Below are 25514 nucleotides of genomic sequence, written 5' to 3'. Positions count from 1 at the left end.
TGGCTTGGCCGGGGGGGGCTCGAGGTATGACATGGCTGTGGCGGTGCTGCACCGAAGGACCCCGGCCAGTACCTACTTTAGGCACTACCATGATACCTAGGTACCCAGGTAGGTACCCTAAGGTGGGCTACATTGGGGCTGGCTTTGGTGGGGCACTACGGCGTACACAGCTGGAGTACATGCACAGCGGCCCTCAAGAGCGACCCCAATACTCGGTCTAGACACGATGTCACCCTCTTGTGCCGGCGGATGCGGTCGATATAGAAGATACCGTATTTCAATCTCAAGACTTGTCCGATCTAGCTGGTATTGCTGTGTACAGAAATGGCACAGTAACAACAACCAAGTCAAGGTGGGTAGTTCGTGCCCCACCATGATCTTGGAGGCTGGAGGCCAATCATCGATAGACATGCCCATGGTTGGAACGTTTCCGCTGGCTGCTGCAATACATGAGCCAGCTTACGTATATTTGTCGTCGATCGCAGAGAAGAAGACTCATTCCATCACGACTCGGCGACCGGCTTGGGGCCACCTGGGTTACCGTTGTAACTTGGTCGTCTCCAGGGCTATCCGTGAAGAGCCGTTGTCTTGTCTGTTCCCTAGAGCTTCGCTGCTGGAGATTCTGTGCCAAGGCCAAATTTGGGAAAAGGTGATACTGGGGACTGGAGAGCAACAGCATCCCCATCCGGCAGCAGCGTCATGGTCTGCTTATACTAAGTGCCGCCTCCGTCCGATTCCCTCGGCAACCCGCTGGCCCTGTTGTCCTGTTGTCCTGTTGTCCTGCTGTCCTGCTGTCCCACGGCCGAGAAGGCGAGAAGGCGTGAACGCTGTCTCGTCGGGAAGCCACGACGCCGATCGGGCTCAGGAAGTGCGGGAGCGCTTCAAACAAGTCCCGGCGTCTTGATGTTCCCTACTGCCTCCATGACATCGTCGTGACCGTCCCCTCCTATCTTCCTCTTCTTCCTACACGATCCCGCCTACCAGTCCCACTGGATGGGATTGGCGCGGATGCAGATACATACGTGGTATTCCATACTGCAGCATCTCTAGCCCCCGTCTACTTCCCGTTCTGGGCAGCAGATCTCATCATCCCACGGTCACTATTTTCTTTCATCTCATCAGTGTGGCAACTCGTTACGATTTGCGATCCCTTCGGTTCAGCAACCTTGTGGCCTAGCCAGTCACCGTTACTGTCGCTACGTGTGACTTCGTCTAGCATCTGACCCGGGCAGCCCAACGGCTACCATCTTCGTGCAACATTCGAGACTATCGGGCCTGTGCATACCCATTCTCCTGCAACTCTCGTCGTGACAAGTCTTCATGATGGACCACGAAGACGACAAGGCTCCGTCGCGCGCCAAGACCTACATGCGCGATTTCAACTCGTTTCTTGGCAAGAGAAAGTACCACAAGGACATCTTGGGGCCATCGGACAGCCCGACGACACGGGAGGGCACAGTGGTCCACACAAGGGAACCTCGGCGCGCCTACGACCCTGATATTGACCAGCCCATCTTCCCGCCTGGCTCAGAGGTCCCCTCGTGGCACACGGCTGGTGCTAGTAAGGACAACTGGTGGGTTGACGGTGCCGAAGGACGGAATATGCGGGCGAAACCTGGCGTGGCAGCCATCTTCATCCATGCGGGAGCTGGGTACCACAGCACTGCCAACGAGCGCCTTCACCTGGATGCCTGCAGCGAGTGAGTTCTTCGGATTCATTTACGCCATGCGCGTCATCTCACTGACAACTCATTAGTGCTGCTCGCGCTGCTATGAAGCTCCTCAAGCTCGGAGCGCCAGCCACTGAAGGCGTTGAGGCAGCCATCAAGATCCTCGAGGACAAGGAGATCACCAACGCTGGATTCGGCAGCAATCTGGCGATCGATGGAACTGTGGCGTGTGATGCAACCATTGTCGATCATCATGGCCGCAGCGGTGCTTGCGGCGCCGTCCCGAGTAAGTGCGGTTGTTTCTTGCGCCTTCTTCTTTGGGCGATGGACGTTCCCTGCATGTCCTTCTCGACTGATCTTGCACAGACATCAAAAACCCCATCAGCCTGGCCAAGATGATACTTGATGAGAGTCACAAGCCACTCAGTCTTCGACGTGTTCCTCCCAACCTCCTTGTTGGTAAGGGCGCCAAGGACTTTGCACATGAGCATGGGATGCCTTTGGTACCTAACGAATGGCTTGTGTCTCGCAATGCCAGAGACCGTTTTATGAAGTGGAAGGAGGACCTGGACCGCGTTGATGCAAAAACCTCCGTCACACCCAATACTGTGAAGATTATGGCGGCTCCGGATCGACAGGAGGACGCTCGCCCGAAAAACCAGCGTGACCACACAAATGCCATTCTGACGGGTACTTGGAACGAGGGGCAGCCAGACTCTCCTGCTCAAGCCAACACGCCAGCGGTAAACGACGCGCCACTTGCCAGTGCCAGCCCTCTCAAAGCTGGATCCCCTGTGTCATCGAACACGTCTCCTGGCCCGAGAACACCCCGGCCTAGTGAACGCAGCCCCTTGAGCTTTCTTGGAGCCTTGACCAGCCCTCGAGCCTCCAACACTGTGCCCCCTAGATCGGGATCACCCACGTCGAAGAAAGCCCGACATAAGAGTGGAATGACACCCGACGCCAACATACATGACGCTTCCTTTCGTGATGAGACGAACACGCGCGATGGGGCGAGTTCGCCAATCTCACCGTCCTCTCCTTCTCATGCCGCCGCTAGTGTCCAACCCGATCCCATTCATTTAAGCAGCCCTCTGGGGGATGACATGTACCGTGGAAACGAGGACATAATCACTGACACAGTTGGTGCGATCGCCATCGACCAGTACGGCAACATGGCTGCAGGCTCCTCGTCTGGCGGCATTGGCATGAAGCATCGCAGCCGTGTCGGACCAGCCGCGCTGGTAGGCATCGGCACGGCCATCATCCCGGCCAACAGCCAGGATGACGATCGTATGGTGGTGGGTGCAGTCACCAGCGGCACAGGCGAGCATATGGCCACGACACAGGCCGCTCAGAAATGCGCCGAACGCCTCTACCACGGAACTCGACGTGGCGAGGGTGGCGCCGACGTTGAGGAGTCCGAGGAGAGTTTCATCATGGAAAGCTTTATTATCAACGATTTTCAGAACCATCCGGGCGTCCTCAACTCGTCATCGGCCAGCGCCATTGGCGCCATGGCCCTCAAGCAGACCAAGAAGGGCTACTATCTTTACTTTGCCCACAACACGGACAGTTTTGCACTGGCCAGCATGTGCAGCAGCGATAGACAGCCCCACTGTGTCATGAGCAGACTGCCGGATGGCTGCGCTGGAGTTGCGCAAGGCGCCAGGAAGATTGGGGCGGCATGAGAGGGCTGGAAACTGGGAGCACCTCCCCGCTCTCTTCCGTGTGTGGTCTGCGTACCTGGACAGGCTCACCGGGCGACTTCAGTCTAATTGGCGAGAACCCTTTGAGTTGGCGGCGTTGCCTCGAGCAGATCGTGCATCCTAGTGGCGTTTTGCGTTGATACCCTCATGCATTGTTAACATTCTGTTTTAGACCCCTACCAATTACCCCATGTCCACTACCACGCACGCTCTCTTACCTGGGCAGAATCAGGTGAACAACTTGGAGAGAGAGCAAATAGAGAGACAGAGCTCATGGACATAGAGATATATTCTTCACCACGAGTCTTTGCCCGGCGAGTCATTATATGAATCTCGGTTGTCAATCATGATACTAAGCGTTGAACCATTCCCAGCCTGGAAAACCAAAACGCAATGCAAGATCCATCGCCGTGATTCCATTCTGTCTATTGCGCCGATTCAATGCCCCGAAAAACTCCGTATATCCTACATGCCGCGAGCGCCTTTTCGGCCAAACTAAAAAAAGTCCCTATCCATGGCTCAAATGTGTTCCCCCCCAAAAAAGATGGCCTCTGTTCATGTGGGCGCCGGTGTCCCGGTCGCACTGCCTGTCTCCTCGCGCCCAGTCAACCCGTTGATCCTCTTCTTTTTCTTCTTCTTGCGGACGACAACGACGGGCTTGGCCCCGTACTTGCCGAGGGCCAGCTTGGTGCCGCACGTCAGGCACTCGGACCCCTCGGGCACCTCGCAGAAGATGCTCAGGCAGATGCTGCACACGAAGCCCGTGTCGATGACCTTGCGGTGGCAGAAGCAGGCGGCGCGGAAGTCGATGGAGTCCTGGGAGGGCGTGACGAGGTGGGTGCGGGCCTCGGCGTCGGGCAGGAAGCCGAACATGAGGTAGGAGAGCAGGCCCGAGGGGTTGGCGGCGCACGACAGGTAGGCGCCGCCCGTGATGAAGGCGGCCTGCTGCAGGAAGGTGGGCGAGGCGTGCGGCGACAGCGACAGCGTGTCGATGGGGATGCGGGCGTGCGAGGCGGCGAAGACGGCGTTCATGGTGGCGATGTACTGGGCCGGCTCGCTGTCGGACACGGAGATGGCCAGGATGCGCGCGTGCAGCGTCGGCGTCTGCGTGGCCGTCACGGTGGCGGCCGTGGTCGGGTTCGCCGGGTCCGACGACTGCTTGGGGGGCGCGTAGGCCAGCGACGTCTTGTGGATGTAGGCCAGGGCCGTCGTCAGGGCGCCGGCGACCAGGGTGGTGGCGGGCAGTGACGAGGCCGCCGTCTCGGACACGAGGGAGCGCAGCGAGGAGACGATGGACGCCTCGATGGAGGCGAACTGGGGGTACTTGTTGGCCGAGGACGCCGCGCCCTGGCGGGCGCTGTCGCCGTTCTGCCCGTTGGCCCCGGCCATCTCGACGTCCCCGTCCCGGTCCCCTCCGCTGCTGCTGCCGTGACGAGCATGGCGTCCCGGGGGCGGGGGGTACAGCCAGACGGCGCGGTTCGAGTGGGCGGCGAGGATGGCGACCTGGTTGTCGTTGCCAAAGGCCAGGTGGGCGTTGACGAAGACCAGGATGTTGGCCACGGCCTTGGAGAAGGGCAGGCTGCCGTCGAGGGCGGCCCAGGCGCGGGGGTTCGTGTCGATGATGAGGGTCAGCAGGGACGGCGTCTGGCCCGTCGCCTCGACCTCGTAGTGGGCGGACGCGTCGATGTTGTTCATGCCGACGGGAGGGTGGTGGTGCGAGGCGAGGCAGAGGAGGCGAGAGGACGGGCCGAAGCCCTGGGTGGGCAGAAGGCGCGATCAGAACAGCAGCGGCCGACGCCGGCGCCGACGCCCACGGTACTCAGCGGTTCGTGGTGTACGGAGATTTGTGGCGCCTCCTTCAGAACGTGCCGTCCACGAAGTATCCCGGGGCGAGATGCTGCTGTCTGCCTTCTATGGTGAAGTTACATAGGTAGCGTGAACGAACTATGTATAGAGGTTCAATCCGATCCCTGCTCGGCCGGGCTCCAGGCCCTTGGATGCCCTGGGAGGCGCGCTAGCCCGACTGCGGTTTGGGCGGAAGCTTCTGAATGAATGCCTGGCAACTGGGCTGGCCGTGCTGCCGGCGCCAACGACCCACTGGAGCTCCCGTCCGGCTCGGCGCTGTCTGGGGGGCCTTCGGGGGGGGCCTACGTCACTGCGTGTGTGCGATTGACCTCGAGTGTCTACCTGCCTAGGTGCCTAGGTAGGGCTCGTCTGACTTCATGTACGACATCCAGGGATCACGGTGTGCATCCGGGAGACAAGGTAAACGCCTGTCTTGAAGCTTCGTACGTCTCAATTGAGGTAGCGCACGGTAAATACTACTTTGAAATGTGCGCGGAGCACTGATGAGCAGGTAGCTAGGTATGTAGGTACGCTAGGACGTGTGCAAGCTGTTCTCAAACAAAGAGCGAGTGCCCAGGTGGCAGCTGGAGCTCGAGTGGGTGGGCTCGCGATACTTCGGGTGCTTAAAGTGAGGGGCAGTTCCAGCGTCGCGTGCTGTTCCAGATCGCTTCGATCCACCACAGGGTTCAGCATATACACGTCCATGCCGGCATGCACGCCGTCTCTTCCGCCATACATTTGTCCCTAGATCGATGTTTTCATTCTCACTCCTACATTCCAGGACACAACGCCCTGGACGCCCCGTTGCCGGCTACCAGTAGCGGCAATCCTCGTACGCCACCACCCTGCTCATCCCGCGCTGCCACCGTCACATCGCCAGCAACCGCCCACGCTTTGTGCCAAGTGACACTGCCTGCAACGAATCAAGGCTCGGCGCTTTGTCCTGTTCCTCGACATATCCCCCCCAAAGGATAGCCTCTCCCTCAGGCAATCCCTCTCTCGCAACTACTGCCAGGCCAATCACAGAGGGTTTGGGGACCGGGCGCGTCAGACGGTTGACCCTTCACAGCAGCTTTGCTCACGAGTACAGCAGACTTTTTTCTTCCTTCTCTCCGGGTCACGCACCTCCCCGCAAGGCAGCCAAGCGGTTCGCCTGCTGAGTATTTCTTTGCCCCGGATATATATTCCTCTAGCTCCGAGTCTTCCGTGCCACCAGACTGAAGTCGTGCTCAAGTTAGAATCTTTCGAGAGTCCGTCTTTGTGAGGCTGTCAGGCCCAGTGAGACTTATATCCAAAGCCCCCCCCCACCTGAGCCGCCCTCTGGACTCTCACTAACACCGCACATACTTGACTGGCACCTATATTCTCCATTCTTTCCAAGTCTCCCGCACGCAGCTGAGTCGGAAATCTCATCAAGATGGACGAGGCCTCTCTTGCCATCATATCCAATGAGGAGGAGATGGCCAAGCTGGACAATCTCGACCAGGCCCAACTCATCCTCGCCCGACTGATGGAAGGCGGCCAGGAGGATGACGATACTTGCAAGGCACTCGATCAGCTTACCAAGCTGCTGAACAAAGACATCGAAGCGGTCAAACGCGACAAGGATCACAAGTCTATCTGCACCGTCATCGACGATGTCTGCGTCGACACCATCTTCAGCTATCTCGACATGCGCCAGGCTGACAGTGTTCGCGGCCACGCCATACTGACCACTTCTGCCTACCTCAAGGCCGCTGGCGATGCTGGCTCCAAGTCCCTGACCTACTTCTTCTTCGATAGAGTCAAGCGGGGGACGTACGACGACTACATTGTCGCCTTCTGCGTGGCCGCTGCCATCTTCCCCATTGCGCCCGACATGGTGGCAGAGATGTTTCTCAGCGAGGGCTTCCTCCCGAGCCTCGGGCCCCTCATGCGCCGGAAGTGGAAGAGCAGAAAGGTGGAGACTGCCTGTCTCGAGATGCTCAATGCCGCCGCCATGAACTCGGCCTGCCGCGAATCCATTGCCAAGTACTGCACCGAATGGCTGGAGGAGATCGTCGACCAGGACCCATCGGAGCTGTCGACCGCGGTCCATTCCGCCGACACTGGCGTCGAAGGCGCCCAGGGATCCATCGCCATGAGGAGGCACTCGGAGGCCGTACAGAACCTGGCCGCCGTCATTCTGGCCAAACTGAGGGTAGGCACGCTGCAACTCCCAGTTGCTTCACCAGTCTTTGAGCACCTTTACTGGAAGTAGATGAGACGGACGGGAATGGCTGACCTGAAGGCTTCAGGCTGTACCCTCAACCAACCAACAGTCAGCGGGAGAACCGGGGGCCGAGCGCGTGACGCTGGCCACCACGAGCATCGAGGATCTTTCGAAGAAGTTCACGTCGATGATACTAACGGACGCAGGTCATGGAAAGCAGCACGCCGTCGAGGGTCTGGCGTATGCAACCATTCAACCAACCGTCAGGGAGGAGGTTGCACACGACAAGAAGCTCCTCACAAGCCTGGTCAAGCTGCTGGCCGAGGCTGCCCCCAAATCACCACTCACGTACGGTGCCTTGAGTGTGTTCCAGAACGTCACACGATATCGCCCTGCCCAGTCCGAGGAAGAAAGGAAGATGAGCCAGCTGAAGGCGTATGCAAACGCTGCAGGGAAAACGGGCGCGCCGAACCCGCTCAACGACGACCCGCACGTCGCAGAACGATGTAAGGCTGTCTTTGAGGCCAACCTCGTGCCTGTCCTCGTGACGCACAGCAGGAACGGGTCCGTCGCTTCCCTCTCCATCATTATATCGATCATCTACGCCCTCTCCGTGACGACCTCACTTCGAGGCCAGCTTGCCCAACAAGGGGCTGTCAACCTGATGATCGGCGCTTGGACGGCCCTGCCCGAATCAGAGGCCCAGACACGGCGAACGGCTGCACAAGCGCTGGCTCGGATACTGATCAGCATTAATCCTGCTCTTGTCTTTGGAGGAACCCGTGCCCGGCCACAGAACTCAGCCATTCGGCCTCTCATCTCCATTGTCTCACCGGATCCTGCTGCGGAAACTCGAGACCTCTTGCCGACTTTCGAGGCGCTAATGGCACTCACGAATCTCGCGTCCACCGATGACGACACACGAGCTACGATCATTCGCGCGGGGTGGACGGAGATTGAAGAGCAGCTGCTGAGCCCCAATAACATGGTCTCCAAGGCAGCGGTCGAACTCATCTGCAACATAGTCCAGGCCCCTGAGGGTATTCAACTGTATGCCGAGGATACGCCACAAGCGAAGAACAGACTGCATATCCTACTCGCGCTTGCAGATTCGGAAGACGAAGCCACCCGGAGTGGAGCAGGTGGCGCCCTGGCGTCCTTGACCTCGTATGAGCCCATCGTCAAGGGCATACTGCTGAGGGATCGTGGCGTCCAGGTCGTTCTGGGCTTATGTGCAGAGGAAAGCGAGGACCTGAGGCATCGTGGCGTCTTTGTGGTCTACAACATGATCTCGTGCGAAGGTGAGACCGGGGAGGCCATTCGGGACAAGATTAGAGACGAGAACGGGTTGGCAATTCTCCAGGAATGTGCGAAAAAGAGCAGACGGGCCGAGGTTGTCGAGGTCACCATCCAGGCACTCAAGGTGCTGCTGGAGGATAAGGACAAGCCGCGCGTGTGGGAGGTGGACTAGATCTTACTGCATGGTACGCACACAGGCAGAATTGGTTGACAAATGGGTTTGACAGTGTTTTCGGCCTGAAGGTATGATCGCATGCTTGACGGCGACACCAAAAAGGGGGTCAGGTCTCAATGCTGGCAGCACAAGCTTTGCTTCACACATGGCCCAGGATCTTTTGTCTAGGGGGTCAATACGCACGTCATAACAGTGCTGACTTTTACGTATCGCGGCAAAATCCACGGAACACGGTCGCTCTTCTTGCCGGAACGGCTGGGACAATAGAAGGAGGTCTCAACAGGAGAAAAAGCATTGGGCGGAGAATCTGGTCTTTGCATTGCCGAGATGTACATTAAATCCACAAGTAAAATCTATCGTGCGAACCACACGTCTACAACTCACCCATCCGCGTCTCGTGTGCCTCCAAGCTCAGCCCTCCGCTGTTCTTCTGTCTGGTCTCACCCACCGCCTCAAAACGCCCAGCGGTGACTCTGATCCCCTGCACGGCACTCACGCCCTCGCGGACCCACGTGACGTTGTGTCCCTTCTCCCGCATGCTCGCCACCGTCGCGTTGTCGAACGTGTACTCAAAGGTGGCCACGTTGGGCATCAGCTGGTCGTGGAAGCGCGGCTCGCGCATGGCGTCCAGCATGGTCATGCCCTGCTCCAGCACCCGCCAGGCGACCTGGGTCGTGCTGCTGATGATGCGGCTGCCGCCCGCGGCGCCCACCGTCACGTACAGCGTGCCGTTCGGGTGTTCGACGATGACGGGGGTGATGCTGCTGAGGGGTCGCTTGCCCGGGCGGATGAAGTTGGCCGGGCTGGGCGCGTATCCGAACTCGTTGCGCACGCCGGGGATCGAGAAGTCGTTCATCTCGTTGTTGAGGATGACGCCCGTCTCGGGCACCATGATCAGGTTGCCAAAGAGTGTGTTGACCGTCGTGGTGGACGACACGGCCATCCCGTCGCCGTCGGCCGTCACCACGTGCGAGGTGCCGTGCGCCGCCGGTGTATAGTAGGGCTTGGAGAGGTAGTTTTCCACCGGCTGTGTCGTGTTGTCAAGGATCAAGCGGCGGGTGGCCTCGGCACCCGAGGCTGACAGCATCACGCGCTCCAGTGTGTCCATGGACTCGACGTAGGCAGGGTCGCCAAGCTGTTGGTGAGCACCGTAGGCGAAGCGCATTGCCTCGTCGAAGCGGTGAAGCGTCAGGTTCGTATCTGCAGTATCCTCGGTCCGGTAGCGCTCCATGGTCTTGAGGGTACTGAGGCAGACGGCACCGCTGGAGGGTGCTCCCGAGGAGAACAGCTTATAACCCCGGTAGGTGATGTTGACGGACTCGCGGACGATTGCTCTATAGTCAACGAGGTCCTCGAGTGTCATGATGCCCTGATCAGCCTGAAGGGCAGCTATGGTATGGTTAGCGATGGGACCAGTATAGAATACATCAGCACCATCGTCGGCGACCGCGTCCAGGGTGTCAGCATAGCGCTTGCGGGTCAAGGTCTCGCCAAAGGTCAGCAGCTTGCCATTCGGGGCGAAATCCTGCGCCCAACTCGGATCTTCCACCAAGAAGTTCCACCCAGCAAATGAGATGGCGTAGTCCATGTACCGCACGAGATCCTCGGTGACCGGGAACCCAAACCGGGCGACGTGGGCAGCCGGATGAACGACGGCCTTCCAGGGCAACTGCCCGAATCTCTTATGCGCCTCCTCCAGCCCACGAAGCTCGCCGGGGACACCGGCCGCAAGACCGGTGAACACACTGCCCCTGACATTGTCTCGGTACATGTCCTGGAAGGCAGCAGCCGGCGCTGATTCCCGGTAGTCAATCACCGTGTAGCTCCCGTTCCTGTCCCTAATCAGACTGAAGCCGCCGCCGCCGAGCCCAGAGTGCTGCATCCCGATGACGCCAACGCAGAGCTGCGTGCCGACGAAGGCGTCCACAGCGTTGCCGCCCCGCGCCAAGAGGTCGATGCCAATCTGGCTGCATACCTTACTCTCACAGGCCACTCCGCCTTTGCGGCCGCCAGAGGAAGGATGCTGAAGTACCGGTTGATCCCCCGATACCGGCGGCCATGTTGGGCTGGCAAATGATTGAGATGCTGTGAGCAGAAGAAGCAGGAGGCTCCGAGGCAGGGATGCTAGTGTATCTACGATATCCTCGTGAGTTTTGGGGGTTGCCAGAATGCTCGTGTGGTCGTCGGTGTCTGAACTCACTCATGATTTGTAATGGCGGCGCAAGAGGACAAGCGGGTGAGGGTTACGGTGAAACGATAGCGCAGCAACAGGTAGCAAAACTGGCACTTCAAAGAGAGAAACTCATGGACAGGGAATACCCGCAGCCTTGTAGCCCGGTGCACTTGGAATCGAGAACCCAAAGGACGGAAAGCGAGGCACAGTCAGAACTCGCGTGCCGAGGCCGAGATTGTCGTCCGTATCATTAAGCCAGTGAGATGCCATCTCCGGCATGGCCCCCGATGGGAAGCCGAAGCCGATGAGGTGCGCGCTAGGTGAGACCTGGGGCGATAAGGGGCCCTCGGGGGTAAGTTACATAGTTACATACAGTACAGTGCAGTACAGTACAGCAGGTACATGACTACAGCAGGTTAGAGGGCGGCGATAACGATAACGGCCCAGGCCCCACAGAACAAGCTACCGCAGAACTCCACCTTCATGCATCTGCCAATCACCTGGCGTGCATTGCAAGCTTTTCTCACCGGGGCCTTCTGCAGCTTAGAGAATTTTATAACTGGGAGCGAAGCAAACCGGCCGCACCGCACCCAGTCACGCTCATTCATCGATGCGGTTGAACCTGAGCCTGCCAGCGCGAATATTCCTGAGCGGGAGCCGGCCTCTCGTCAGTCCTTCTATTCAGTTCAGATCCTTTTCGGCTATGGCTTCACTCAAAGCTGAGGACCCGTCGGCGGCCCTGCGGCAGGCTGCTGAGAAACATGACCAGGGGAGCTTGTTGCCAAACGCAGCCGCGGACCCGTTTGCGGCCCTTACTGAGGAACCCGAGCGGGATCCCCAAGCCGAGTTGAAGAAGCGTCTTCGACAAGTTTCTGAGGCTCCTGAGCAGGAGCGCCAGGCCGTATTGAAGAGGGTCCTTCCACAGGAAACCATAGGGAACTTCAAGAAGCGGCTCAAGAAGCGAGAGCGTGACATGACGAGCGGATGGCACGACCAAGTCCTGGCTAAGGATATTGACGCCCTGCTTGCGTCTCAGAAAGCCGCTTCTGAAGGCACCGCCGACGAACCTGCGGAACAGGAAACCCTCCCCGCGGAAGGAAGTGTCGTCGAGCTGGACGTGGTGGAGCTTTCATCGACAGGCGATGGTTTGGCGCAGGAGAAGGGCTATAAGCGTGTCTACACGGTGCCATTTACCGTCCCTGGAGACACTATCAAGGTCAAGGTCTACCGTCACCAGCGCGAGGGCTACAGTGTGGCGGATCTTATCTCGGTGACCAAGCCCTCACCTCTCCGCGACGACTCGAGGATCAGCTGCAAGTACTTTGCGTCCTGTGCGGGCTGCCAGTTTCAGATGCTCGACTATGATGAGCAGCTGAAGCTGAAGCGGCGCATCGTTGAGAAGGCATTCCGCAACTTCTCTCAGCTCCCCCCCGAGTTGGTACCGACTGTGTTGCCCACCATCGGGAGCCCGTTGCAGTACGGTTACCGGACCAAGTTGACGCCTCACTTCGACGGGCCCCCGGGTTGGAACAGGAGAAACGCCAAGGGCGCGAAGCCGAGATTCCAGGAGAGGCCCAACGTCGGCTTCAAGCCCAAGACCGGCCGACAGACCATGGACATTGAGGACTGTCCCATTGCTACAGATGCCGTGCGGAAGGGGATGAAGCAGGAGAGGGCACGGATAGACCATGAGTTCACAGAGTACGTGAAAGGCGCCACGGTCCTCCTCCGTGAGAGCACCAAGAGAGTGTCCACGAACGGGTCTGCTTCGCCATCGCCAATTCCGGACGATGCTATCCAAGTCGAGACGGAACAATTCACCGACTACAAGACCTGTATCACTGATTCCAACGCAATTTCGACCGAGTATATCGACGACCATGTCTTCCATAACACCGCTGGCGCCTTCTTCCAAAACAACAACTCGATTCTGCCAGTTTTCACAGAGCACATACGCCAAAACGTCTTGCCGCCGTCTCAAAATGAAGCCACCGATCCCTCCAGTCGCATCAAGTATCTCGTCGACGCCTACTCCGGGACGGGACTTTTCACCATCACCCTTTCCTCTGTATTCGAGAGCAGCACAGGCATCGACATTGATGACAAGGCAATCGCATCCGCCCGCAGAAACGCTGAAGCCAACAACATGCCTTCAAAGCAGGCCAAATTCATCGCCGCCGATGCTCGTGATTTGTTCTGGAACATGGCCTACCCCGCCGACCAGACGGTCGTAATCCTTGACCCACCCCGCAAGGGATGCGATACTAACTTTTTGGGCCAATTGCTCAACTTCGGTCCCAAGAGGGTGGTCTACGTGAGCTGCAATGTGCACACGCAGGCCAGGGATGTGGGGATACTTGTCAGGGGTGAGACAGGCAACAGGGAGGTAGATGCCGAGATCGCAGCAAAGAACGGGAAGAAGATCAGATATGACATTGAAAGTCTCAGGGGCTTTGATTTCTTCCCTCAGACAGGCCATGTAGAAGGCCTTTGCATTCTGAACAGGGTCGAGGCACCCAACACGCAAGAGGGTGAAGCACCAGCTGCAGAATAGATCATCGTGGCGACTGTACTTTTAGAATCATATAATCACGACCAAGATCAGGATTGTATCATGGCTTCGGCCAAGAGAGCCTTTCAATGTTTGCACATCTCATGCGCTATATTGCCGTTAATTTCTTCTGCTGGTCCACGTCTGCCTGGTCTGTTATGATCAAAACTTCTGCTTTCCATCATTGTGCTCATCCATATCCTTTGATGCGGTTCCTGCCGGTTCCAGGTCCAACACTCTACTCGAAAGCCCGTCGTCGATAATAGTGCTCAGGGCGAAGTATCTTTTGGGTTTCAAATCGTCGCCCCTCAGTTTAAAAAGGGGGAGGCAGGGGGTTCCGAAAAATTTCCCATAAACAAATCAAATCAAAAAACTCACCCTCGGTCCTCTTGCTGCTCCTTACTGGCGCGCTACTGTCTAAAATCTCCCAAGCTCTGACCATTCAATGCTATGTAGGAATTACACAGAACAGTCTCCGGCTTTTACATATATTGAATATCGCAACATTTAATACATCGTTTGTGTCCAAACACAACTGGAAATCTCAAGTGGCATCCAATAACTAGTCTTGCATCGTTGTCGTCCGTTCAATGCAGTTTGCAAAGACCGTTCACGCTCACAGGCCATCACCAAATATAGAAGGGGATTCTTTCATTTAGATCAAGAGCTTCCCTATGAGTTCTTCAGACTTGGTCGAGATGTATGAGCCCTTGGTTGCTACAGATAGCTTCATTAGCTGTTTCCAATAGCTCGGAAGAGAAGCTGAATGAAGAAAGACTCAGTGGACGAAACTTGCTGCGATTCGCCACATTTGTACCCCCAGCGCTCAGCCGTGCATTTGACGGAACAAAATGATTTCTACCTAGGCAATATACGTGACTACCTGTTGCCAAAGCCTCCATCCCAGTAGCCATGGAGTTTACTTTCCATCTAGAAATGAAAAGACTGATCTCCCCGCAGCCAAGCATTGTTCGCCTTTATCAGGGATGCCAGGCTCCCCTCGTCGGCACTGGTCTTATTGTGGGATTGTAAGAAATTCCCGTTTGAATCTACCAATACCTCGTCGTCGTCGCTACCTGACTCGCTACTAGAATCCTCCCAGTCCTGCTCGCAATGATTACGAACTCTCAGCCCATTCGTGGTGGGGCGATAGTCCAAAGGCATCATGTCATCATCCTCCTCGAGGTAGCCAAACAGCTGCTCCTCGCTCATGTTTGAAGCATCCACAGCAGGCGAGCGCGGCTTCCCAATAGAGTTTGGGGGACAATCGAGCTTTGTAGGCTCGTTCATAACTAGATTGTCGTCCCGACTTAGTGCCATGGAAGGGCTATTCGACGACCGTTTGCCTCCGTCGGATGCGAACTGGTACTCCTCGATGCGGTATAACCCACGACGGGTATGTATCTGGAGCTGAGACATCCTCTGCCGACATTGAGATGGATAATCGCAATGAAGACAGTCGTCATACGTCCCATCCAGTAGCTTAAGATCGCGCCCATGATCCGTGATCAGCGTGCCAGTCGCAGACCGCCTCCAATTGCCCCAGGCCTCCCAGCCTACAAAGTCAAAGGAGGTTGTGCATGTAATGGGGACACCGTATCCGTTGAACCTCCGTTTTCGATACTTCTTCATTGTTGCGCTCAACGCGGTTTTAGGGATGTAAGTTGAGCAGAGTTCGTGTGAACAGAGAAGGCAGCGCTGGGTGACCGATATCCTCCATAATGCATGGCACTTGCAGCACTTCCAACCCCAGGCTGTCGGATTGGATGGCGGAGGAATCGGTGAGGCGATAGGCGAGGAAGGGAAGAGGCTTCTGAGGCGCCGCCGTGCGAAGGAAGACATCAGACCAGGGTTGCCAGGACCGGCTGACACCTTAGCACTAGGTATTGAAACATTCAATTGAAGGGACGGCATCTCCTCAATGAGTTGGTGGCGTGGTTTCTGTTCGTTAGTCTGCAGCTCCGGGCAGCAGATGCGCAGGTGTTTAGAGGGAACCCAAGGAGTAAAACCCGTATACTCGAAAGGTAACTAGGAATTATTCCAAGAATAGGGAAAAGAGCGTTTTGAAGTTGTATAATGAGTGGATGTGCCCGTTGGCAGCTACGTGTAAAGGAAACCGAGGAAAAGCACTGGAGAAGGAAGCAAGGATATGAAGAAAGCACATTGCACTGCACGGAAACCATCTTCCTGGATTAGGGATCATATAGGCTTTAGGATTTCATTGTCTCCTTTTGCAGCATTTGCCTCGGGTGGTGCTCAATTCTCTTTGTTATGAAGTGCTGGGAAAGCAGCCGACTGTCGGCCCCTGGTCCCTGTGGCTTGGAGAACAAAGAGCGCGGCCCAGTGACTGCCTGAAAGTGGCAAATGTTGCGCTGAGCTTTCGATGATCGAAGAATACTATTGTATCGAGTCGTGATTAAGTGCTTCGTAAAAAGCGACCTCAAACTCATCAGTATATAGTATTTTGGCAACTGCTTTGAGTGGGGATACCTGACCCATCGCTTGCTTTCTACGGCCATAGTATAAACATTGTATCCATATATACAGGTCCGTGTAATTTTTTTATAAAACAGTCACCAGCTGCGGTTGAAAGATTGATCCTCGAGTATATATTAACCGTCACTGCCCGATGTACGCTGATAAACGGCAGATGTAGTTGTGTAGCATCCAAGGTCAAAGGGTTGGAGAGAGATCCTTGGCCGTTGAATTCCTTACCAGACTCTAAATGTTTAGCCGGGCGCCTCTTAACGGACATTCTTATAAGGCCACTGCGTAGACCCCATAGAACATGTACACCAACTTAAGCAGCGCTATTTTAGTGTCAACTGCCATTGAGCCACTCGGCTGGACTTTATATGTCTTTCTTTTTCTCAGGTGGCTATATGGCCACTCGCCAGCTCGTTGGGCACGTACCGCCACGTCTTCTCGGATCCAGACTCTGGCCAAGTCGCAGCCATCACGACCATGTCCGAGAACGGTGTTTCAGTCATCTACGTTGTTCGTCTCAAGCGCGAGATGAGCGGACTCGTAAGCGAGATTGAGAGCGCCATCACACGGGACGCCGTTGGAGCTGCACGTTATGACAATATGACCCAACCCGAATCTGTCTGGCTTGACCCCGTGCCTCCCGTGCAGCGCATCCCGCGCGCCGACCTGGTCTCCCAGACTAACAAATATTACACTGGTATGGAGCGCAATGATCCCAAGGGCGACTACTCATTCTTCGACGAGGACTGTAATCGTCTTGAGGATGGCCTGCAGACCACGAATATGAAGAGCGGCGATCCTTATGGCCATTCGAACGACACCGTCTTTGCATCTCTAGGATGTCAAGCCCAGTTTCAGACGGGTTTCCTCGGTTTTGTAACCCAAATTCGCAACCGCAGGTTCTCAGTCGTGGACGAGGAGCGTCAGACCGTCGTGGCTTTCACGACATTGGATCATAACGGGACTGTTTGCTCGCTGCCAGAGGTGAATGGCACATCTTCGCCGATTCCGCCTTACTTTGATGTACCCAGATCCCTGGCAGCCGTGGAGGCATTCCGCTTCAAGGCCGACAAACTATACCGGATAGAAATGACTCTCGTCGAGGTTCCATATGGCATGGCATCTGTGTTTCCCGAGGGAAAGGTCGCAGATACGAGTGGGAAAGGTACAAATAGCAGCGTTACGAATCCGTGCAACGCCTCGTGCCTGAACAGCGTCACGGACCGGGTACTTTATGCCTTGGCGTCGAACGACACTGTAAGTCTCCCGCTGGAAAACGGTGTGCGGTACGCGGAAAACGGCCAGTTCCTCGCCTTAGGTGATGGCTTGTGGGAGACCCTCGGCCATTTCGCCAAGCCTGGTGTGGACGACTATGCGGTATATCTTGCTGACCCTGAAAGTCAAACGGCGGCTTACTGGGGGGTGACCAGAGAGCATAACACGACTGGTGTTCTCGCCCTCCGAATCAAATTCGATCACGGGAAAATAACTGAAATCGAGGCCATCGACGTGCGCACTGAGTCCACTGGCTCCAGGGGAGGAACTATGACTCTGATGCGTCCACCTCTGCCAGTTGAATGGCTGGAAGGCGAGACGACCGGGCCACTTGACGCTGCGTTCTCATCCGAGAGCAACAACACCAGCGTGGACGCTCGTATTCTCATGTCCGCTTACTTTGATGGTCTGGAGAGGCATTCCAGTGCTGGCGTACCATTTTCGGCCCACTGCTTGCGACGCGACAATTTTGCCATCCAACAAAACGTTAGCTGCGCAGCCCAGATGAAGGATTATGGGGCCGCTCCGAACGGTCTCTTCAATGGAACATCAGCCGTGCGCGATCGTCGGGTCTTGACTGTGGACGCGCAGAAAGGGGTTCTGGCTGTCGCCATGGTCGACAATTTAGCAACAGAGTCAGGGCAGGCATCAGCTGTTCAGGAGCGAGTTCCAGGTACCTACATGACACCACAGTTGATCAAAATCGAGAATGGGGCCATCTCTCGGATCGAAGGGATGGTAAAGTGGATGCCACTGGGATATAGCTCTGTGTGGGCGGCGGATCGCGGGCGAAGTGAAACAGAAAGCCCGGCGACCAAGACACTAGAAAGGATCTAGCTTGCCTGTATCTTACCAGGCTATGTACCCAGATACTGAGAGTACCGTCAGGTTTGTTCTTCACTTAGGCCCTCCATAGGCTGTTGGGAAACATGTGGGCAAATGGTTGATGGTGACTGTTAGTCACACATGCTGCGATTCAGTGTCGAACCCCAAGCCTCGTAATGTAAAGACCACACATTTGCCTCTCCTTTTTAGTTTTCTTTCACGACTTTTGAAATTGGAATTACTGAGATCTGTGATATGTAACTTGATCTCAATCACAATTAGCTCGAGGAACGACTTGAATGCAACTTCCACTGTAACCCTATGAGGAACCGGGTCGTACATTCCGACAGAGTTTGCAAGCTCTGGGAGTTTGAACACCAACAATATATTGCATATTTCGTATGATTCATCGTATTTGTTGCACAGAACGAGCATCAAGTCCACTTCACGGCATTCCTCCGCTGTATTGAAAGGTGCGGCGTCTCTAATGAGGCTTATCCGGCAGGAGCAGTGAGGCGTCGGGACATGATCCGATTTCTCAATGGCTGAAGCGCGGACAGGAGCCTTTCCTGACGACAATCAGAGTCTCATAATGGTTTGGGGAGATCTTATAGAGTCCAATCCAACGTTCGAACGTTTGAACGAGAAGCCTTCGCCCAGACCCTTAATACTTCATAAGGCAATTGCAGGCCTATAGAGAGGGTCTCTCTCATTGTTGCATTCCAAATGTTGGAACAGGATCTCCTCTTCAGCCCATGTGTGCGGAAGAATGACATAATTAGGCGGTGGTTCGCCGGTGAAGAGGCGTACATGCAGACTTTCTGTATCCAAGAGTCTCATCCTTTCACCTGAGGTCTCAGTAGAACACGATAACAGAGATCTGGAAGAGCACCTTTGAAAGATACAAAGCAGAGAATAATTTTATCTACACCGGCCCCCTGCCCCGGGCGTTGTCGTATGTATGTCCCACAGGAAAGTCTTCACTGACCGCCTGCCGATGCATCACAGCAGACAGGGGTCCAGGAGGTGGCGCAGGCGGCGTGGCGTAGACGGGGAAAGGAACGGGGGTTAGGTACCCACAGCCACATCTCGGGAGCCGAGCTTCCATCCTTGGGTGTCCAGATGACTACGAGCGTCCCGTGGAGAGCCTCAAAGCTGGCCAGCAGACTACAGTCCGATGTCCGCATAACTTCCACAAAACGGCTTACACGCTCCTGTAGGCAGATGGGATTCCATCTCCGTGCCTTGGGAAGCCGCTTGCCGGGCCGGGAAACGGCCAGAGTGCAACATGTGCGCTGCAACAGGCCGTTAGCTGCCGCTGCCATGGCCATTGGCGTCCTCTGGGTAAGTCAAGACAGGTCAGTATACCCTCTCTCTCCTTGCTTGCATCCGCAGGAAAGCCCGAGGAGAGCATTCTCTCGAGCCTGCAGATGGATTCCTGGCCCCTACGAGCGCCTTTGAGGCCCCTATGCCTCCAGTGAGGCCTTCTCATACTGTCTCGTCCCCGAGCCCTGCGCTCCTCCTCGAACTGCGCGCTGGGTCCGCCCGGCCCGCCGTAGTTCTCCCGACCACCCCAGCCTGCTCTCACCATCACCTTGTCTGTATGGCCGCTTGGCCGCCTGCAGCGCGGGCGCAGAGCCACCACAGGCTGGCAGGGCTGGTTTGGCTGGGTATCTATCTAACTTAGGTAGCCAGCTGGCGCCTTGTGGAAGGCAGCAGGCGCGCGCCAGGAAACTTGGGCACCCAATGACCCCCTCCCTGCGTGGCTATCTCATTAGTCCCTGGAGCACTTCGGACGGGTCATGGAGCGCGAAGCTCGAGCAGCTGGGAGAACCTTGGAAGGCAATCATGGCTGGCGGGTTGGTGCCTTCGCGTGGCGGACTGGGCTGCGTCGCCTGTCTGTGGCCTTGAGTGCCCCTGCTCCCCACTAAGTTACCTCCAGCTACAGCTAGCCCGAGGACCGACCTGCGAACGCCAGAACGCCTTGAGGGGAGGGAAGGGAAGCAAAGCTGTCGAGTCGAGTTAACAGCAGGTTACCACCCGTGGACCCCCCCGCCGAAAGCCTGGACGGCGCTCTCGGTCGCCCTCGTCCCCCCCAAAACACAGCAGCCCAATCACCAGGCGTTTCCTTGGGTGCAGCACACCTGGGCAGCCGTTTTGCGCCGCCATTCGATTTTCTCACCTCGACCATCCATCCCATCGACGAAAGCCTTGCCCAGCCGGACAGACCAGGAAAAAAAAAACGTCAACAAACAACTTCCACGCATCCTTCCGCCCACTCCAAAACGCGTCGCATTCCATTTCGAACATCGCATCTCGTCGTGCACCGCCGCAGCTTATCACCGCATCACCACTTTCGACCTTGCGCGCATCCATATAAACAATGGCCGGTGGAAAAGGCAAATCAGCTGGCGGCAAGAGCTCCGGGGGGAAGACTTCGGTCGAGGGCCCCAAGAAGCAGCAGAGCCACTCCGCCCGCGCTGGTCTTCAGGTAAGCAGCTGCTGCCCTCGTGATGCATCCCGGCGTTGCTCGTGGTTCGGCACCCTCGCGCCCGTCATTTCGACATCATCAGCGCTCCGCGACCACTAGACACGGGCCCGAACCCCACCGTCGCCGATACGTATCACGATGCACGACGACGCGTGCACATGTCCACCAATCCCTATTGCGACGGCACGAGGCGCCCGCGCCCACTCCCGCTTTATCCTGTCCCTCATCGCTGCGCGTTTCCACGGCCCACCTCGGAGCGCGTTGCGACCAGGAGACCAGTGCCTGCCCTCTCGATGGAATACGCCCAAAGCCGTCCCTTGATCGCGACCATCTGTCGCAACGCGCCTCATGGTCGGCCGAGCCGGTCGCAGCACCGCCACATCTGCATTTCCTTCGTCCTCGTTCCGGGTTCACCACTGGAATCACTCTCTGACATGCAGTCTGTCTAGTTCCCCTGCGGCCGTGTCAAGCGTTTCTTGAAGCAGAACACCCAGAACAAGATGCGCGTGGGTGCCAAGGCTGCCGTCTATGTCACCGCAGTTCTCGAGTACCTGACTGCCGAAGTCCTTGAGCTGGCAGGAGTGAGTCACCACCGTCCATTTCCCACTGCCCGCCCATGTCGCCACACGCGCTGTTGTCGGCGATGCGCAGGCCACGTGACCCCTACAATCCCCTCGCATCTTGCCCGCCACGCAATATCGCGTGCTAACCGTGGTCCAGAACGCTGCCAAGGATCTCAAGGTCAAGCGTATCACTCCGCGCCACCTGCAGCTCGCCATCCGAGGTGATGAGGAGTTGGACACCTTGATCCGTGCCACCATCGCCTACGGCGGTGTGTTGCCGCACATCAACCGCGCCCTTCTTCTGAAGGTCGAGCAGAAGAAGAAGAACAAGGCCGTCGAGGCATGAGCGGGGTTGACTCCCTGAGTTGCCTTGCTTTTCTTCTCCGTCAGCTTTTGTCTATCGTCTCAGTTGGGTCATTGGTATTGAGGGACTGGATTTCTTGTGCCTCCGGAGTGAAGGGGATACACACGCCGGGTTGGTGCTGGCCTGAGGCTACGGCCACGGCCACTGCACAGTATGGGCTGGTCTATTCGAGAGCCGCAGGGGATTGGTTGTTGGTCTCTACTTCCTGCCGGCGGGGCAGTGCGTATGAAATTCTTGCATGTCATATAGTAGACATGGGTGTATAACATGAGGTCTCGCTTCTCTGCTTGGTTCTTGATGAGCATGTCATGCGGATCTGCAACTTCCACAGAAGACTTATGGCCACAGGCCTGGCAATCCGAGGTCAGTGGACCCTCATTGTACCTCACGAACCTCTGTCCTGCAAGATGAGATATGCGTCACCTCAACGGGCGAGCCTGAGGCTTGTGCGTTCATTGTTTCATAGGGCATACAATCTTATTTCATAATTTCTGAACCGAGCTACTTATACCTGGGCAAGAGTGTGTTGCACTCCATAGGTTGAGAGGTTGAGAACCAAGGGAAGTGGTTCCTCCACGTCTGGCGGCCCCACACAGACAACAGCGTTTTATCTCACTCAGTGCAGTATATAGATACCTCTGTCGGACACCGTGTTTCCGCAATCCCTGATGCAATCCTGGTGTATGTCTTCACAGTCAGCACCCGCTTCGATCACAACCTCGTTGTAATACATGGCCACCGTCGACGGATCCATCAGTTTGATTTGTGATGGAGCACACGTCAGGGTTTGGCCGTGGAGGAGCCGTCGATTGCCACTACGGCCGCACATTTGACATGCAGTACACTTGGGTGCCTACTGCTGGCGAGACCTGCAATATGTCATGTTTCATCAGGCGGTAGCTTGTATCCCATGACTTTTTTATGTATTTTTGGGGTATCATAGTTCGTTATCCATTGCCCGTTGCCTTTTATACGTGTTGCCTAGGTCTCGATAACACCTTCACCTTTTCCTTAGCTTGACAGATCCCAATCGAAGATGAATTGTTCTTTCATTGCGGGTGGGCTGCCCCATACTCGTTGCCTAGCAGCATGGCAGCAATATCGTTCCACTGGCCCTCTCTCCAACCCCACGATGAATCCGGGAAGCCGAAGTTTCCGGAGAAGTCCGGCGAGAACTGAACCCCGGCCGGCCCCTGCGACATGTATATCCCCTGCTGCGGAAGCACCTGTGGAGCATCGGGCATGACCTGGCTAGGCTCCATGTTGACTGGCTGAGCGCTTTCGAGAGTTGGGTAAGCGCTCGCGGTGGGCGCTTCGGGCTCCTGCTTGGCCGGTACGGGGGCATCATGGTTCCCGCCCGTAAAGTTGCGGCTCTTGTTGTTGAGATCCTCGATGACGATGGCATATCGTCGCGTGGTGCCCGGAACCAGAGGGTTCTGCTGGACGCGGGCAGACAACTCAGCAGACGCCGCCAGTAGCAACCGCGATGTATCCAGCCAGCGAGATCGATATGCGGGATTGAGGCCCAGCTGCTTGGCTTCACAGATGATGCTGAGAACCAGGACCAGCGCAGCGGCATAGAAAAAGTAGAAGTCCCACCACGTCACCGAGTCGAACCCGCCGATGCTGTCTAGTCTCAGCAGCAGGCGGATGGAATCTTGCGCAGCTTCAGCGCATATGTCGGAGAGGGTCTTCGAGTCGCTTTGCGCCGGCTGCGGCGCGGGTTGGTCGTTGGCGAATAGGCGGCCGGCGAGGCCGATGAGTGCCGTCCGTGAGAGCACACAGAGCACATGGTGGTACTGCACATGGAGTAGAATAATCGCTCTCTGTGAGGACGGCTGTTGGCCGCTTACAGCTTCCAGGCAGAGATGCCGAGGCAGGCTCTCTTTCCAGCGTCGCAAGTCCCGCACAAGGCCGGCGGCAGGGGAAAGCGGTCCGCTGTATGGCTCTTCGCCTACATCGCTTGTGTTGTTGATGGTCCGCACAACTCGGCAAGCCTCTGATAACAAGACCAGCAGGCGGTTCGAGTAAGCCATGCTGTCGGATGAGCCCATATCAAGGATTGCTTGACGGGGAGTCCCCGCAGAGCACGCGGCATCGTCGATGGCGCTCGGGCGGTCCAGAGACGCAGCTTGCATGAGCTCGAACTGATACAGGGTCCACCACACGCGTTTCCGTAGCTCGCGAGCCAAAGGTGTATGTAAGGGGGCCTTGGCCTCTCGATGCAAGCCTATGGCAATCGCGATGCGGACCGCAGTCCCCGTCAGCGTCCAGCTTGAATCTCTGTGGTTGGTGTTGTTCAGGTGGAGTGCGGCAAGAAGCAAGGCCTGCACCGCAGAGACGCTAGACGTGAAGATGACGCTCGGAAGGAGGGCCTGGACCTTTCGCCACCAACGATCCTCAGCGTCCTGTCCCTGCTTGAGCGACAATGCATCTACGGATGCTGTTCGTCGTGCCAGTATAAGGACGCACAAGAGGCTGCATATCCAGGTCGGGTCGGCTTCCGTCGTCAGCAACGCCGGGTCCAGGCTGCAACGCTCGTACTCTTCTCGGAAGGACGCCTCGTGAAGCACCGGGAAATCGGCATGTATGCGGTCAAAGTACGCCGCAACCAGGGTATCTGGCACTACGCCGTCAACCACATCATGCATGGTAGGGGCCGGCGATGGACCCAGCGGGTTTGCGCTGTCGACGCCCGCCGGCGACGCCCCGGAGATATTCGTATGCGGACTCCGGCCTGCGCTCATCTCTCTTCCCAGATCGGTGACCTCGCTGACCCAGGCCTTTTCGGTGGGATTGCTGCCAAACAGGAAGAATTGGCCTTGGTTCTGTGGTTGCCCACCATTGAAGAGCGATCTGATCCGTATCTGGAGCACATAGCTGCTCGCCGGCCCTATGTACTGGGTCTGGCCCTGCTGGTCGCGCAGCACCGGAATCTCCTCCTGCTGGGCGCGGGTCGCTTGCTCGACGCTCTCCTCGGGGTCAATCATCACTGGCGACGCCTCGGGCGGCGGCAGCGGGATCCCCAGCGAGTTCCCCAAAGCCCGCATGCCGTCCAGGTCATTCGTGTCCACCTCGGGTACAAGACCCTTGACGAGGCTTTCGAGGAGGCTGAGCCGCGTCCCCAAGCCTTCCACAGACGTGAACATGCGCTTCTTCCGCAGTTGCGTAGTGACACACTCGAAGCCATGTGATTGGCAGTACCGGCACGGCGCATGTTCCAAACCCTCCGGCGTCTCTGGTGGTCTGTGACATTTTTGCTTCCTTGACTTGCACCTAGGAAGAAGCAATGTCAGTATGCAGTGCTCGCACGACCGACAGTACAGAGACCAGGGCTTATCATCCCCCTCCCAAGAAGATTGGCCAAGGAAATCGGGGCTTCACCAGTCAGCTTACTTGTCACAACTGATCTCGGTGCGCTTGCGCCTCTCAGGCGGTACGCGGCGACTCGGCATCGCGAGGTGTCATTGGCGAACCCGCGCGCGGCCAAAGCAACGTCCACGCGGCACAAGTTTCGGATATTGGGTAAGCGATAAGTGGAGAGTCGGTTAGAGAGGGTGGCCAACGTTGCGCAGGCTGCGTCGTGAAAAGAGAGAGCTTGCCATCGTGAAAGTCCCGGTCTGCTCGGCTCACTCCAGGCGGCTGGTCGACGCTTGCGGCTGCCGGCTTCCGAAGTTTCATGGCTAGCGGGTCTACTATTCATTGTCCCTTCAACCCCGCAAGCGTCGATCGATCTGTGCCTGACGAATGGGCTGTGAGAAGTCTCCCGCCGAGCATACGGAGCACCGCGATGGTAATCGCCGAGCCTTCGTGACTCCGGGTAATGAAATAGGGCCGGCCACGGCCTCCCGTCTTACCACCGCTAGTCAAGTCATCAAGTTATCAGACCACGCGCC

General features: G+C 56.9%; 9 protein-coding genes across 9 annotated transcripts; 5 read left to right on the top strand and 4 right to left on the bottom strand.

Annotated features, from left to right (window-relative positions):
- Window positions 1-1323: 1323 nt before the first annotated feature.
- JN550_006932 (uncharacterized protein) lies at window positions 1324-3361 on the top strand (the record flags this gene model as incomplete). The annotated part of the gene is made up of 3 exons (XM_049318725.1): window positions 1324-1700; window positions 1757-1956; window positions 2037-3361. The coding sequence occupies 3 exons, from the start codon at window positions 1324-1326 to the stop codon at window positions 3359-3361; spliced, it is 1902 nt and encodes a 633-aa protein (XP_049171167.1).
- Window positions 3362-3934: 573 nt separating this feature from the next.
- Window positions 3935-5074, bottom strand: JN550_006931 (uncharacterized protein; the record flags this gene model as incomplete). Its single annotated transcript, XM_049318724.1, has 1 exon — window positions 3935-5074. The coding sequence occupies one exon, from the start codon at window positions 5072-5074 to the stop codon at window positions 3935-3937; it is 1140 nt and encodes a 379-aa protein (XP_049171166.1).
- A 1567-nt stretch (window positions 5075-6641) lies between these two features.
- JN550_006930 (uncharacterized protein) lies at window positions 6642-8886 on the top strand (the record flags this gene model as incomplete). Its single annotated transcript, XM_049318723.1, has 2 exons — window positions 6642-7403; window positions 7501-8886. 2 exons carry the CDS (start codon window positions 6642-6644, stop codon window positions 8884-8886), a joined length of 2148 nt encoding a protein of 715 aa, XP_049171165.1.
- Window positions 8887-9262: 376 nt separating this feature from the next.
- On the bottom strand, window positions 9263-11093 carry JN550_006929 (uncharacterized protein; the record flags this gene model as incomplete). Its single annotated transcript, XM_049318722.1, has 2 exons — window positions 9263-11022; window positions 11090-11093. The coding sequence occupies 2 exons, from the start codon at window positions 11091-11093 to the stop codon at window positions 9263-9265; spliced, it is 1764 nt and encodes a 587-aa protein (XP_049171164.1).
- Window positions 11094-11672: 579 nt separating this feature from the next.
- On the top strand, window positions 11673-13616 carry JN550_006928 (uncharacterized protein; the record flags this gene model as incomplete). Its single annotated transcript, XM_049318721.1, has 1 exon — window positions 11673-13616. The coding sequence occupies one exon, from the start codon at window positions 11673-11675 to the stop codon at window positions 13614-13616; it is 1944 nt and encodes a 647-aa protein (XP_049171163.1).
- A 927-nt stretch (window positions 13617-14543) lies between these two features.
- Window positions 14544-15245, bottom strand: JN550_006927 (uncharacterized protein; the record flags this gene model as incomplete). The annotated part of the gene is made up of 1 exon (XM_049318720.1): window positions 14544-15245. One exon carries the CDS (start codon window positions 15243-15245, stop codon window positions 14544-14546), a length of 702 nt encoding a protein of 233 aa, XP_049171162.1.
- Window positions 15246-16577: 1332 nt separating this feature from the next.
- On the top strand, window positions 16578-18212 carry JN550_006926 (uncharacterized protein; the record flags this gene model as incomplete). Its single annotated transcript, XM_049318719.1, has 1 exon — window positions 16578-18212. One exon carries the CDS (start codon window positions 16578-16580, stop codon window positions 18210-18212), a length of 1635 nt encoding a protein of 544 aa, XP_049171161.1.
- A 2371-nt stretch (window positions 18213-20583) lies between these two features.
- Window positions 20584-21600, top strand: JN550_006925 (uncharacterized protein; the record flags this gene model as incomplete). Its single annotated transcript, XM_049318718.1, has 3 exons — window positions 20584-20691; window positions 21141-21272; window positions 21412-21600. The coding sequence occupies 3 exons, from the start codon at window positions 20584-20586 to the stop codon at window positions 21598-21600; spliced, it is 429 nt and encodes a 142-aa protein (XP_049171160.1).
- A 1067-nt stretch (window positions 21601-22667) lies between these two features.
- JN550_006924 (uncharacterized protein) lies at window positions 22668-25073 on the bottom strand (the record flags this gene model as incomplete). The annotated part of the gene is made up of 2 exons (XM_049318716.1): window positions 22668-24894; window positions 25015-25073. 2 exons carry the CDS (start codon window positions 25071-25073, stop codon window positions 22668-22670), a joined length of 2286 nt encoding a protein of 761 aa, XP_049171159.1.
- Between the last annotated feature and the right edge of the window lie 441 nt (window positions 25074-25514).

Source organism: Neoarthrinium moseri (genome assembly GCF_022829205.1).
Source record: "Neoarthrinium moseri strain CBS 164.80 chromosome Unknown scaffold25_Wmoseri_CBS_16480, whole genome shotgun sequence".
NCBI classification, from domain to species: Eukaryota; Fungi; Ascomycota; class Sordariomycetes; order Amphisphaeriales; family Apiosporaceae; genus Neoarthrinium; species Neoarthrinium moseri.
Note: the sequence above shows the minus strand (reverse complement) of the source record. Positions and strands in the feature narration are given on the sequence as shown.